This window comes from Rhineura floridana, chromosome 11 (assembly GCF_030035675.1).
Source record: "Rhineura floridana isolate rRhiFlo1 chromosome 11, rRhiFlo1.hap2, whole genome shotgun sequence".
NCBI lineage: Eukaryota > Metazoa > Chordata > Lepidosauria > Squamata > Rhineuridae > Rhineura > Rhineura floridana.
Window position 1 is genome coordinate 32,305,810 of NC_084490.1, and position 14,307 is coordinate 32,320,116.

General features: G+C 41.8%; 1 protein-coding gene across 1 annotated transcript; it reads right to left on the bottom strand.

Annotated features, from left to right (window-relative positions):
* Window positions 1-6,071: 6,071 nt before the first annotated feature.
* On the bottom strand, window positions 6,072-14,047 carry LOC133367789 (olfactory receptor 14A16-like). The gene is made up of 2 exons (XM_061591893.1): window positions 13,480-14,047; window positions 6,072-7,054 (listed from the first exon to the last, which is right to left on the bottom strand). Exons 1-2 carry the CDS (start codon window positions 14,045-14,047, stop codon window positions 6,072-6,074), a joined length of 1,551 nt encoding a protein of 516 aa, XP_061447877.1.
* Between the last annotated feature and the right edge of the window lie 260 nt (window positions 14,048-14,307).

Here is a 14,307-nt window from a genome sequence, read left to right on the forward strand (position 1 = left end):
GGGCAAGCAAAGTAAGTACCAGTGAAGTGTGAGGTGCAGGGGACTCACCAGAAATTGCTGAAGGCAGCACATACCAAGACAGGTGCTGGCGCAACCACACCAAGAGGTATGACTGAAGGGTCCACAGGAGGAGGAGAAACAGGACCAAGTGGTGTGCCCAAGGAAGGATCCACTGGAACCTCTGATGGGGCAGGTGCAGGCGAAGAAAACTCCATAGACACCATTGCAGTCCTGCTGATTGAACCTTCTTCCAGGAGCGATACCTTGGCAATCTGTATCTAAAAAGCCACTCTCCTAGCTAAAGTGCAGAAAATTTTGAATGCTGAAAGGATGAAAATGCTGCTTTGATTATTTCTAAATGGCATAACTCAAGGGACAGAAGCAAATGACAATATGGCCCTGTGTGGCTAAAAATGGAAGATCTGCCAAGGTGATAACTTGTCTATACTGATTGACTCCCAATTCTTTCTCATGACTGAAAGATATTCTCCTGAATCTCAGATGTAACACCCTGATTACAATTTATCACTAGTGTGATGCACTCTGCACAGGGCCGGCCGCAGGCATGCCAGGGCATTTGGGCACCAGCTTGCCCTGGGCACTGGCATCTGCACGCATGTATGCCCTACTTACCTACCTACCTACCAGGCAGGCAGAGGGAGAGGTTGGGCAAGCAAGAGGGTGGGGGGCAGGATGGCGGGCGAGTGAGTGGGGGGTGAGCAAGCAGGGGAGTGGGTGAGTGAGTGGGCTGGGGGAAGGGTGAGTGAGTTGGTGTGGGGAGGGCAAATAAGCAGGCAGGGGAGGGTGGTAGGGTGAGTGAGTGGTGGGGGCTGAGTGGGTGGGTGGGATTGGGGGAGCGAACAAGTGAGCAAGGGGAGCAGGTGGGGGAGGGCGAGTGAGCAGGTGGGGGAGGGCAGGTGAGGGGGTGGGGGAGGGCAGATGAGGGGGTGGTGGGAGGGAGGGCAAGCAAACAGGCAGGGGAGGGCAAGCAAGCGGGCATTGGCTGGCCAGCAAGCAGGCGGGCAGCTCCCTCCTGCTATCCACGACAGAGAGTCTGCCACTTTAGGGGAGCACTACTCTTCCACCATAACAAGGCCCCATTCAGCCAGGGCCCCACCTGTTCACCCTTTGGAGCCAGCCCTGACTCTGCACCTGAGTGAAGATTTTTTAGTTCACATTTTTAGGGCTGAACCTTGCATTGCAAATATGTTCTCTGAGCATATGCTGTGATGTGCTTTGGTTCTAATTAAACTATCATTTATTATTTATTTTATTTTATTGTTAATTGGTTGCTATACTTTGTTCTTTTAATTCAGAGAAAGAAGTGTTCTGGATAATGAAAAATGGTGCACTGCATCTTCCTAACTGTATAATGTATATTCTTTGGAATGTCTTCATGCACAGCCATGTTAGACAGAAACAAAACATGTACTATGATGTTTTGGTCTCCTTTTCGCAGGAAGAAAGCAACAATATAGGACTTTTTAGTTCAGATATTCACTGTAAATATTTTTGATATACTTTGCAATTTTAGTGAAGTTTCTTATGGTACATTCTTTTTTTCCCCCTATTGACTTTTGTTTCTGTGAGTATGTGAAGTACAGCAATACTTTACTTTTGGAAGTTTTTAATGTAAATTATACAATTGTGAAATAATGGCACTACTGATTGTGCAGAGTAGTCTCTAATGGTCATGAGGAGTGTCTCCTCTTGCACAAGATAAAACAGTGGGAGGTGAATATATATATATGCAAATATCTAGGTGTGCTTTATGTTAAGAGTGGGTCATGCCTACCCTCTCTTAACTGGAGTGGTTTAAGCATAGCAGGCTGAACGCATGCGCTTTGGCCAAAAAAAAATGGTTTTTTTTTCAAACAGTCATATTCATTGCTTAAGTAGCAACATATTGTAATCATATTATGTAATCATATAATATATACATATTGTATATAATCATAATATACATATTGTAATCTGTATATATAATATCAATGTTGCCATTTCAGATGCAACTGTTAATAGATACAGAATATAACCTCCAGTTTGAAACAAAAAAAGCGTCTTCACCATCAAATGGCACTGGCCAATAGGAAGGCATTGAAAAAAATAGAAATATATTTGACACAGCCTTCTATGATAAATAATGAGTGAAACATAATTTTCTAGGTTAGAACCTCTGTAAAATCAATAGTAACACAGGAAAGAAGCAAAATAAGGAGAACACTCACAAACATGCAAAAATGTAATTCTCCATATTTGGATACATAGTCCTGAGTGTTTGGAGGCTGCCAATTCACCTTGTTATAAACACAAAGGTATACACATGGCAAGTTCTAAGAATATATAATTCAAACTGTTACTGAAAATGAAATCCACAATCCATTGCTGGTAAGGCCATCACACCACCTCAGAGATATGCACCTGACTATTCCATGGATGCCTGTCAATTGCCAAGTAAAAACTTGGTAGGGAAAAGTTTTCACCTCTCTCAATTCCACAAGAAATGTGGATTCTAATGCCTTATTTCTGTCTTCTTATCCCTGCCTGCTTCCATGTGCACAACTGAACTTTACTGGCAACATCAACATTCCCTGAGAAATAATGTATTAGTGTACCTGAGGAATGTTCAAAACAGATAAATAATTACAATGGCACTAGTGGTGCGCATTCAGTGTTTTTGGAAATGAGCCTTGTTTGTTTCAGTTATAAAAACAAATGGGAATTTTTAAAAAATGAGTTTGAAATGAAAACACTATTAGTTCTGCTGGTTTCTCACTTATTTCTGTTGGGATAAAAAGATTATATCAGTCTTTTTAAATTATTTGATGCAATTTTCTTGCTGACTATTTGCTTTTGTCAAACTTTAAGAGGCAAAACTGGGAGATTACATATACTTTTATTTTCCTTTCCACTCCTTATATCCTCTCTTGTTTAATCTAGGGCTTGTAACTCACATGCTTTTGATCATTGTATGCTATTTCTGATTTTTAAAGTTTTTTTAAAGCAGAATTTCTCATCATTTCCAATGAAAATCATGTGACATTTTTGTTATTTATTTTGGAAAAATTAGCTATGTAATCTGGCAGAGCAATCCAAATTACCAGAGGTAGCAGAAGCAGAGCTGGTGGAACAGAGAAGCAGAAGCAGAGCTGGTGGGAGGGGCCACCACATTCAGTTGCCACCCAGGAGCCACTGGGAGAAGAGGATGCTGACTGTGCCAGCAGGGCACAGCAGAAAGAAATAAAATGCATGTTTCCTTCTGTTACTCTGTTTCCTGGCATCATGTCTGCTGGGACTGGGGGGTGTCAGGATGGAGCCAAAAGGGATCCAGGTTGTAGCATGAGTCCCCTTCCCCTTGTCCCCTTCACAACATGCCCCCGGAATGCCCCTTTTGGAGGCCTTGCACCAGGCTCCACCAGCTTCCCTTATGTCAGGCTGGGCTTCTCCGGTGGATGCATGGCTGAGCTGGATTGGGCCAGCTGCCCTGTGGGTGCACTACAGCTGTGCTGGGAGGGGGGCTTCTGCCAGTATAGCCTGGCTGAGCCAGGACTCAGCCAGCTCAGCTAGGAATCTGCCGTTTCCAACTCCCCTCAGCCTAGTATAAATACCACTTTGATTTTACCCTAAGAAAAATAAAAACAAAGCACTATGCAGTAGCCTGTAAATGTTACAGAAAGGTTGCTGGAGGAGGAGGGGGAAGTTATGCTGTGTCAGTCTGCCTTTTTAAATTTCCTATAAATTGTGTGACCTTTGTCCCTTAGCTATCTGAAATTTGGCAGGTGTGATCTTTTGTAAAGATAATAAAATGCCTGAAAAATCCATGTTATGTGAATGGAAAACACTGAAATTACAGACAGCAGACTGTCTAGGTCTCTTATTGAAACTGTTTTGGAAAGATGAAATGGGAGTTATGAAAACAAATGAAAATCAAACAAATGAATAATTAAATCAATAAATCTTTTGAATACACAAAATGAGTGGAAAATCTAAATGTTAATATAGTAGAAGAACTGGTAAGGGTTTTTGTTTGTCGGTTGGTTTTAAATCAAAGTCACATGGGTATCTTACTGAAAGATCCACTTGGGTCCTGATCCAGAGGGTGGCACTGGTAGGCATTTACCAAGACCCCCAAGACAAGCAAAGAACCCAACCCCCTAACAGTGTTACCATATTGCACAAAGTATCCAAAAAAATCAGATGCAGCTTAGAAGAGTACTTAGTTTATGTGTCCCACCTCTTCTAGATAAGGAATTCTGCAACCAGCACAGATACCACTATCTTATAACTGGCTACTTCTCTATCCATACCAGATGACTATGAATGCCTTGGGTCAATCCTAGCATGCAATCCTAGTGGTGATACCCTCCAGCATGGTATAGAGCTTTCTGTTATGGCCTGTCTCATACCTTGTACCTTTTCCTAAATTTTGCAGCTCTAGACAGGTCGCAAAACCAGGTTATTCATTGACCCTGTAATTAGCAGGCATACATAGCTGGCGGTAGGGCTGGTCCGAACATGTTTCAGGTCTGTTCTTAGGCTGCAATATGGTGATGTACTTTCTCTAAATAAATTTTCTGGACTTTCAGGAACAGGGGATGAGCAGGAAATTTACAGTTTTAGCAGTCTGTGAGTCACTGGAAGTGGCTTCTTTTGGTGTGTGTGTGTCTTTTACACTTTTTCTTGTTTGAAACAGAGTTTACCTTTGTAAGGAAGTGGTGGCCCCTATCTCCCCTGATCCGAGGCCAAAGGAGAAAGCTACATCATGTCACAGCATCCTAAACACTGCATTGTGGAAGTGGGGGAACATAGCAGAACAGTCCTGTAAGGTAAGAGGGTGGTCAGTTTACTCACCCAAACTGCACCATCAAAGGTGTACAAAAACAAAGAGAGTGCCAGTGTCCCATAGAATGTCAAAACTGTAAATCTCCTGCCCTCAAAAGTGCCTTGGTTTGTCTTCTGCCTTCCTCACACACCCCACAAATGTGCTAAAATGTTCTCAAAAGAACATTCAGACCAGTCCTTTTTCAACTTAATGGGAGACAAACTGTGCAGGCCTGGAACAGATGGAAAATGACTAGAGCTGAACAAAATGAGTGCCCTCACTTTAACATTATCATTATTGCTGCTGCTGCTGTTGTTACCTTACAGAGTGCCTAAATACTTAAAGCACTGTACATATATTAAAAGATAAGTCCTTGCCCACAGGTTCACAATCTAATAAGCACAATACAAAGATAATTGGGGAGAGAAGAGGAAATCAAGTGTCACTATCTGATGGACAGGACCAGGTTAGTCTCTCCTTTGCCATGTTGTACTTCCTGGAAGACAGGGGGGTTAGACTCCCAATGGCCCTTGGTATTCTGGCTGGTGGCAGATGCCATTATATGCCTTCATTTGGTTATGTGGTCCCTCAAAAGAAATATTTTTCTCCTCTTTTAATGAAAAACTTTTTGCAATCCTGTGTACCTTACTTTATGCCTAGCCATGGAAATACATAAATATAAATTCAAACAAGAAAGGCTAAAGCAACAATAATTATGGAGCTGAGTGGAAGAATCCTGGGGCCTCTATCATCAACCAGAAGACTAAACACCACTGGGAGGCTTCACCTTCAACATCCCAGAAAGAACATCACAACAAGGGGGAGACGAGCCTAGTACCATCCACTAGCCAGAGAAGGAGTAGGTGGAAAGAACTCACTTTACTGCTTCCTGATAGAAATAATATTCCTTTTTCCAATTGCCTTTTGCATACTCTGGGATAACAGAGCAAAAAGAAAACATGTTCTGTCCTCATCCATCAGACAGAGGCTGCTGTGTTGTGAAAGTGTAGGCTTCCATGCGAATCATTCATCTGAATATTTGGGTATAAATTTCAAAATTAATAAATACATAAATATATGATTAGCAGGCCATGTGATCTGACAAGCCGAAGTGTGACGGATGGAGCTGAGCTGGAGGAATTATGAGTAATGGGGAATTTTGAATCTGCATATCTAAATTTATCTGTAAGATGTCACTGTCACTGATCTGGTTCCCTATGATTTTATTTAGAGAGACAATTCAACTTTTCTAAACAAGTCTGGACAAGATATTCATAGAAGAGGGCCTCAAACCCAGCAGCTTTGATAAGGCATTTTTTATCTCCTTGTTTCTCATGCTGTAGATTATTGGATTGAACATGGGTGGAACAAGGGTATACATCATGGTTAATGCAAAGTCCAGTTCAGATGGAGTTTTAGAGGGAGGCCTGAGGTAAGCAAAACATACAGTAAAACAAAATACGGAGAAGACGATTAGGTGGGGTATACAAGTGGAGAAGGCCTTTTTCCTTCCCTGAACAGAAGGGATTTTCAGAACAGCACTGAAGATGTGGACATAAGTGACAATGATGAAGACCAAGCAGCCAAACACAAGGATGACACTCACTACCACAACTCCAATTTCTATTAGGTAGAAGTTAGAGCAGGACAGTGTAAGTAACTGTGGAATCTCACAGAAGAACTGGTTCACAATGTTTGAGCAGAAAGGGGTTGCAAAAGTTCCACTAGTGTGTAAGACTGCATAAAGTATGCTAGCAGTCCATACAGCAACAACCATTTGGGTGCAGGCTGTTCTGTTCATCACCATTTCATATTGCAATGGATTACAAATGGCAACATATCGATCATATGCCATGACTGTAAGAAGGGCAATATCAGATGACAGAAAGAAAACAAATGAGAGGACTTGAGCTACGCATGCAGCATAAGAAATGTGTCTGGTATTCATGAGGGAATTAGCCATGGATTTAGGAACAGTAACTGAAACAGCACCTATGTCCTGGATGGCCAAGTTCATCAGAAAGAAATACATGGGAGTGTGAAGGCGGTGGTCAAAGGCTACTGCAGAGATGATGAGAAGATTCCCTGATACAATTGCCAGGTACAATCCCAGGAACAGAAAAAAGTGCAGAATCTGCAGTTCCCGGATTGCTGAGAATTCAAGGAGCAGAAATTCAGAGATGGAGGATTCATTGTCTGTTTTGTCATTCATTACTAAAGCACTTGCTGCCTCTGGAAGGAAACAGAAAGATAAATGTTAGTTTAAATCCTGTTCTGGTAAAAAATATTTATCAGATTTGAAAGAGTATGTGTGGGGAAGGGGGGGGAAGAGAAGGAAGGAAGTGAATGAAAGGTAAAGAAAGAGGAACCTGTATCACGGCATCAAAACTGGTAGATAGCACTTCTCAATGCCTCTTGGATGTGAATTCTGTCATGACATTCATTAGAGTTCCGTCTCCATCCTTGCCATACTTGTGGTATAAGGAGAAATAAAGCTACATCAACATTCAGAGGGCAGAAGTCTCTCCCTATCATCTCCATATTTAGAAAACGCAATTGGTATTCAGTGCTAGTCCTACTCAGAGCCATTAAAATTAATAAACATAGCTAATTTAAGTTCATTAACTGAATCCAACCCAATGTTTTTAAACTGTAATTCAGTATCAGAATTAAAATTAAAATAACTGGCTTTTATGAACAGGAGGGATGAAGCTTGGATGGTTTGGCAGAAAGGCAATCTATAAATGCAATAATATAAATAAATAAATAAAAGCTGCACTCTCCCCAAATATTCTTGCTGTCCAATTTGTCCCTCAGCTTTCAGTCATAGTAGATGTGCATTTAATGCTCATAGCTGTATCCTTGCTCCTGTGATAATGTCTTTGCAATACCTCTGTATTCACAATATACTTTTTGTATTGTACTGATACTTTATTGAATAAACTAAAACTAAACTCATCTATCTTTTTGTGGTGTAGTGGCTAGAGTGTTGGACTACGACCTGGGAGACCAGAGTTCATATCCTCACACAGCCATGAAGCTCATTGGGTGACCTTGGGCCAGCCACTGCCTCTCAGCTCAGAGGAAGTCAATGGTAAACCACCTCTGAATACCGCTTACCATGAAAACCCTATTCATAGGGATCAACTTGATGGCAGTCCATTTCATTTTTTTTTCTTTTTTTCCTGGAGTCCCCTCTGGTTAAATATCTCTTAAAATTGAACTCTTCAAAGAGGATTAAAGGGTCTCTTTTCTTTCCCTTGTCTTTGTTGTTTAACTCTCTGCAGGATTTTGTGTTGTGTGTGTGTGTGTTTTCCCTTTGTGTTACATCCCCTTCAAATGTTGTGAATTGTTGTAAACAGCCCAGAGCGCTTCAGCTATGTGGCGGTATATAAACAAACAAACAAACAAACAAACAAACAAATAAACAAATAAATAAATGTAATCAGTAATTATCTTTATCAAAATAACACATGCTCATCCACTGTATCTCTTTTCATTCTACCAACTGTTATTTCTAATCAGAGTAGACCTACTGAAATTAATGGTGATGATTAACTTAGGTCCATTGGTTTTAATAGGTTTACTCTAAGTAGTAACAGTTAGATACAGTCTTTTAAAGACAGCGTCAACCCTAGTCAACTAGAGACAGTGTGACCCCTAGTCTTAGGAAGAAACAGAAAGAAAGAAGCAATCATGGGGTCGTTAAGTGCTGCTGCTGTAGAACAGCTGAGCAAAAGGCTCTGGAGCTGATTAGAGACATTTAAATCTTAAACTGCAAAATTCATTCGCTCTGGCAAACGAGGTTTGCTCACCACTGTACCTTGGTTTACAACCTGGTAGTGACCAACTTGCCAGGTATTTAGTAACATTATCATAGCACAGACATTGATGTGTTTTAACAGTTTTAGTTTGTTGCTGCTTTAATGGTTTTTAAAATGTTTTTTAATTATTTTAACTGTTTTAGCAATCATTTTAATGTCTTCTTAAAACCGCTTAGAGGTTTTTTTGCTATCAAGCGGTATATACATTGTGTTAATTAAAATTTAAAAAATTAAACGGACATCATTTTTAATGGCTAGTGTGAGTGGAGTTTCGATCGTGTGTACTTTATGCCATTTTAGTTTAAGAAGATTTAGGATTGCCCTGCCTGACAAGACAAAATGCTAGCCAGCAACCTGAATTCACCTCATCCACCATGGCACTCCAGGGGCTCAGTGTGTGTTTGTATGTGTAATATGAGACTGAAACAAAAGACAAAGGAAGTGACCAGCAGGCCACAAATTAGGGCACAAACCAACCTACAATTTATGTCAGGCTGAGGGATGATGGATATAGTGGATTTCCAGCTAGGTCCCAGCTTAGCTGGGTAATGTTGGGTGACGCTGGCAGAAACCCCAGAAGCTGGCAGAAAGCTTGAAAAAGGGGCTTTCTGGGGACATATAGGAGGATGGGATGGGAGGACTTAGGGTACATTCAACTCATGTTCCAGGCAAAAGTTATACCAGGGAAAGGGTCTGCCTAAGAAAACAATTGCAATGGAAGTAAATGGAGAGCACCTACTCCCTGGTAGGGGTATTTGTCAGACCTGGCTGTTACTTTCCGGTCCCTATGTGCAGCTCCCAACTGAGCCAGCATTCAGTTGGCCCAGAGACTTCCAAATGGCAATTGGGTGCCTTTCCACCAGCTCCTCTTGCTCCGGCTTCCCCCAATTTGGATTGCTCTGCCCTTCTTCTTCAATCACCTGACAGTCTGCAATATTGCAGACAAGTTGTATTCAGCTTGCTGAAGCACAAACCTTCTGTTAGAAAGACCACATGAATATTCAGGATCCTGGATTGGAGTCCACAGCTGCTTTGATGCCCCCTGGACTTTTTTGCTGCCATGCTGTGCTAAACTAAGCCAAGCTAATTTGTTTGAACTATTTTTCATATTAAATTTTAAACTGCTGTAACCTGACCTGGGGCCTGCTGGTGAAGGGCGGATAACAACAACAACAACAACAACAACGATGATGATGATGATGATGTTCAAAGTGTTGTCTAAACTAGGAATGTTGGTTACACTTCAACCTCACTAAAGTATGAGCTATAATTAAGTTTTATTCTTGGTTACATTTTATGGTTAACAAAGGACTTAACCCCAAGTCCCATTTTGAATGACACACTAAGACAAATCTTGGTGTAGCTTAGCACAACAGTAAAAAGGACCATGGGGGAGCAAGGCTGCTAATTGCTCCTCTGTGGAAGCTCACACATCCATATAGTCTTGCTTAGGTTTGGCTTAGCATGTCATGCAAACCAGGCCAATGGGTATGCTAAGTATAGATTATACAATATCAGCTCTAGAAGAGACCATGAAACAAGCAGGATGTCCTATTCTACACACATACAATATAGTAGTGTTGTCTGCATTCAGCCCTTTAAAAAAACCTACCCAGGTGATCACAACAGTTACAGGCATATCAATCTTACTATTTTTCTTCATAGATTTCCAGATGTATTTTCTTCTTTTCAGCTGCTTTAGAGTTTTCTGTATTCTTCAAGCCACTCATGAAACTTTAAAAAATAAATAAATCACTGTCTCCTTTTCTTCTTGACACAGTAGAAAGGTTGTCTACACTTGCAGTTTAAAATGTTTGTATGCCCTTGCGGTGTAAAGCTTTTACAATGGGGCAAAGAATTATTAACATAATCTTTATGTTCCTGGAGGATTGGTCTCAGGAGCTCAACACAAATTAGCAATTGTGTTCTTGGAAGCTTGGACTCAAGAGTCCAACACAAATCCACAGTTGTGTTCCATGAGGCTTGGTCCCATAAGTCAAAAACAAATCCTCAATCAAGGCATGTAAAGAGAAGTTAATTTTCTGGTCTGTACTTCTGCTAACAGTCTGGGTAGAATGAGCACTAAGTTCTTCTCAGTCACTGATTAAAATATATTTAGGAATAGATCTCATAATATTGCTAGTTACCATTTTTGATAATATATTCAGTGGCCCATTAAAAAGTTTAAGGTGAGAAATAAGCCAAGTACAACATAATTTAAAATTTAAGGTAAACAATAGCATGTTCTTGATGTTAGTGCCTTGTTCCCAGCTATTACACTATTTTTAAGTGTACCCCTAAAATGTAGCACATGTATTAAAACCACACATATCATAAAGATACACACCCCATGAAGAACCAGGGTTGAGGTCCCTATAGGGTAGACTCTTTCTTTGTCCGCACACCCAGACTCAAGAGACATTACACTGGTCTAACCTTATATTTATTCAATATACCTTGAGTATTTGCAGCTCACTGAGCAAAATTAATCTACTGCCTGCAGGCGCAAACTGTGTAGACAAAGAAGGAAATAGGTCCTGTCTATAACTGTAGACAAAGCTACACCAGCAAAGTGCTGTCACTATAAAGTGTGTGACAGGAGGAAATCTTTCTATCCCCCCACATAGGAGAGCAGTGGGTGTATGGGACCTGATTTGCAGATCCTACTCTCCTGTCCGGCTTTCAGCAGGAAACACTCCCCAGGCCTCAGGAGCACCAGACCAAGGATCTTCCTGAGCCAGTAGGCATTTAAAGGTTGTTGGAAAAGTGTCCTTCAACCAAGAGTGCCTTGGGATGCTTACTTTTGAAAATAGTCCTAATATGCTTATCTCCTAGAGATCCAGTGTGGTGTAGTGGTTAAGGTGTTAGACGATGACCTGGGAGACCATGGTTCAAATCCCCACGCAGCCATGAAGCTGACTGGGTGACTTTGGGCCAGTCACTGCCTCTCAGCCTCAGAGGGAGGCAATGGTAAACCCCCTCTGAAAACCGCTTACCATGAAAACCCTATTCATAGGGCCGCCATAAGTCAGAATCAACTTCAAGGCAGTCCAAAGCAAAAATGTTTATCTCCCCATAGTAAAGGTCAGAAAAAGTGGTCAGGTTGGCCACATCTTTTATTTTACCCACAATAGGCCATGACCTTGCCACAGATCTTCATGAAATAAGTCACATTCTCTTGGTGGAGAGGTGGACACCATCATCCTGGTGTGGTTGAGGTAGACAGTGACATATACCCTCATGGGAATATATGCAGCCCTTCCTGGCTGAGAGCCATTTCTTGACCTCTCTGTTGACCATTCTTCACATCCTGTTATTTTTATTTGAATGCAATGTTTGTTTCCAAAAATAGCTTTCCAAGACCACACCATGAAATGTTTAGGAGCCCACTATTGCAGACAAAATAGGTTATTCATTATGATTTTTTAAAGTGTTTTTAGTGCTTTTGTGGGATATAAATAAATATGGCTAAGAGACAAACTGGTCTGTTGAAACAGTTCATTCTTGCACGGATGAATGAGCAAAACATTAGGAAATGAGCCAGTAGATTCTAAGAAGCTCAATATAGGTAAATATTCACCTCAAAGTATATTCTTCCATCCAAGTGAACTGAAACCCACTCAGACATCTGTAACTGTGTCCCAATGCTGGAACAACTGGCTCTCCTTTGTTTCTGAAAAATGTGGTGTTTATCTTTTATTTTTTTTAACATCCCAACTTGTTTTGGCCACTATGTTGTCTGGCCTTCCAGCAAAATTGCTTGAAATGATAGACAACCACCAAGAAGAATTCACATGAGCATGCTCATGTGTTTATATATCCCTAAGTCTCTTAATTCTGGTGTAACCAGTTCATAATTCCCCTATGTTTAAGGAAAGAATATTGCAGACCAGTCCACGTAAGTGAAAATACTTTGTGTACAGATTAGTTATGGAGAATATGATTTCATGCTGTAATGCACTTTGGATTATATGTGTAATAATGCTGTGTGTCCTTGCAGTTTTATTTACAGCCCTTGACGAAGGCCAGACAACATAGCAGCCAAAAAGCTTTGGGCTTTTAAAAAAAAATAAAATAATATAAACACCACATTTTTCAGCATCTTGGGGTTTCCCCTTTTGCATTCTTGGCTTTTTGGATGCTTGCTACTTTCTGCTTCCCCCCCCCTTTATTTCTGTCAAATGGTGGAGTGTTTGCAGAGAAGGACATTGGCAGTAAAGGACAACTGTCTAAGAACTGTCAAAAAAGAAAAGAAAAGAAGTAAGCAAACTCTGATAGACAGGCAACCCCAACTAAGTTAAGCCCACCATCAGGGGTGAATGTAACTCTTAAACAAAGCACATTGCCATCTACCAAGATAAGAGCCACAGCCATAGCTACTCCACTCCTGAAGGAATGCAAACCATATGAGAGAGGATCAAGCCTCAACGCTAACAAGACTTTGTGGATCACCCCCCAAAACTGAATTTGTGAGAGAAGGGTACCATTCTCATGGATAAAATAAAAGCCCAGCAGGATAATATCAAGACTGGGCATAATAGTGGCGGCTTAGGTGTAGGAGCTTGTGTTTGGAGCTCCTGCCGCTCATCATTTTTTAACATCATTTTAACATCATTTTAACATCTTTTGGACATAAATATTCTTTGCCTGTGCCTGTGCCTGTTCAGGAGTGTGAGGAAGTTGCTTGGGACTGTATTTGGTATTATTCATCTTACCTTACCCCGAGAATTTGCCTTGAGAACAGTGGCGCAGTGGAGCAGTGGCTGGATAGTGGTCGCGGTGGGCTCTGAAGGGAATGGAAAATCGAGGCCGGAGATGAGTGAGGCCTTTTACCTTTGTCGGCTGGTGTGTGCTGCGCTGTGTGCCTCTTGCGGCTGCTGTTTGTTGCTGCTTGCATTATCTTCTGGGCTGCTGCCGTTGCGTGCTGCCTGCTGGGGTGACCTGGGTCGTCCCCGTTGCCTGTGTCGCTGTGTTTCGTTGCAGCTTTTGGTGTTGCCGCCGCAGCGTTCCCGTCCGCCGTCACCGTCGCTGTCGCTGTGTCCTGGTTGCTGCTTCCTTCGTCGCGGTTGCTGTGCCCTCTTCGTTGCTGCTGTTGGGCTCTGCTCTTCTCCCTGTGGTTGGTTTCCCTTGTCGCTTGTCGGGGGGCGGTGGCTGGTCGCTGCCGGGCTGCGGGTCCCGTTTGCGGCGTTTTGCCATGGGCGTGGCTGTGTCTGATGCTGCTGGTGCTGTCGCCACGTCTCTCGCTGCCGTTTGGGATTTTCATCTTATCACTGCGGGGTGCCTTTGGCCTTGGCAGCTTGCACCTCTTTGCCATCGCCGTCATCTGAACTTCATTTGAATTTTCGTCTTGACGTTTGAGGACGGTGCCTGCGACGAGGAGAGGACCAGGACTGTCGTCCATGTGCGGAGTGCGAGATTATGTTTGATGTGTGAATTTTAACTGGATGTTTGGTGTTTGCTGAATGCATGTTGTGTATGAGTGTGTATACGGTCCCTTTAAGAACGATCAGTGTTGTTAACCTAGGTGCGACTCTGAGACTGCAACATTTTAACTCATTGCTGCCACCTGGATGTAATACATATGCTGAATGTGTATTATTTTTTTTTGTGAATGATTGAGCTGTTAGTGTTTATGTGTCTTTAGTTGGAATGTGTTGGAAC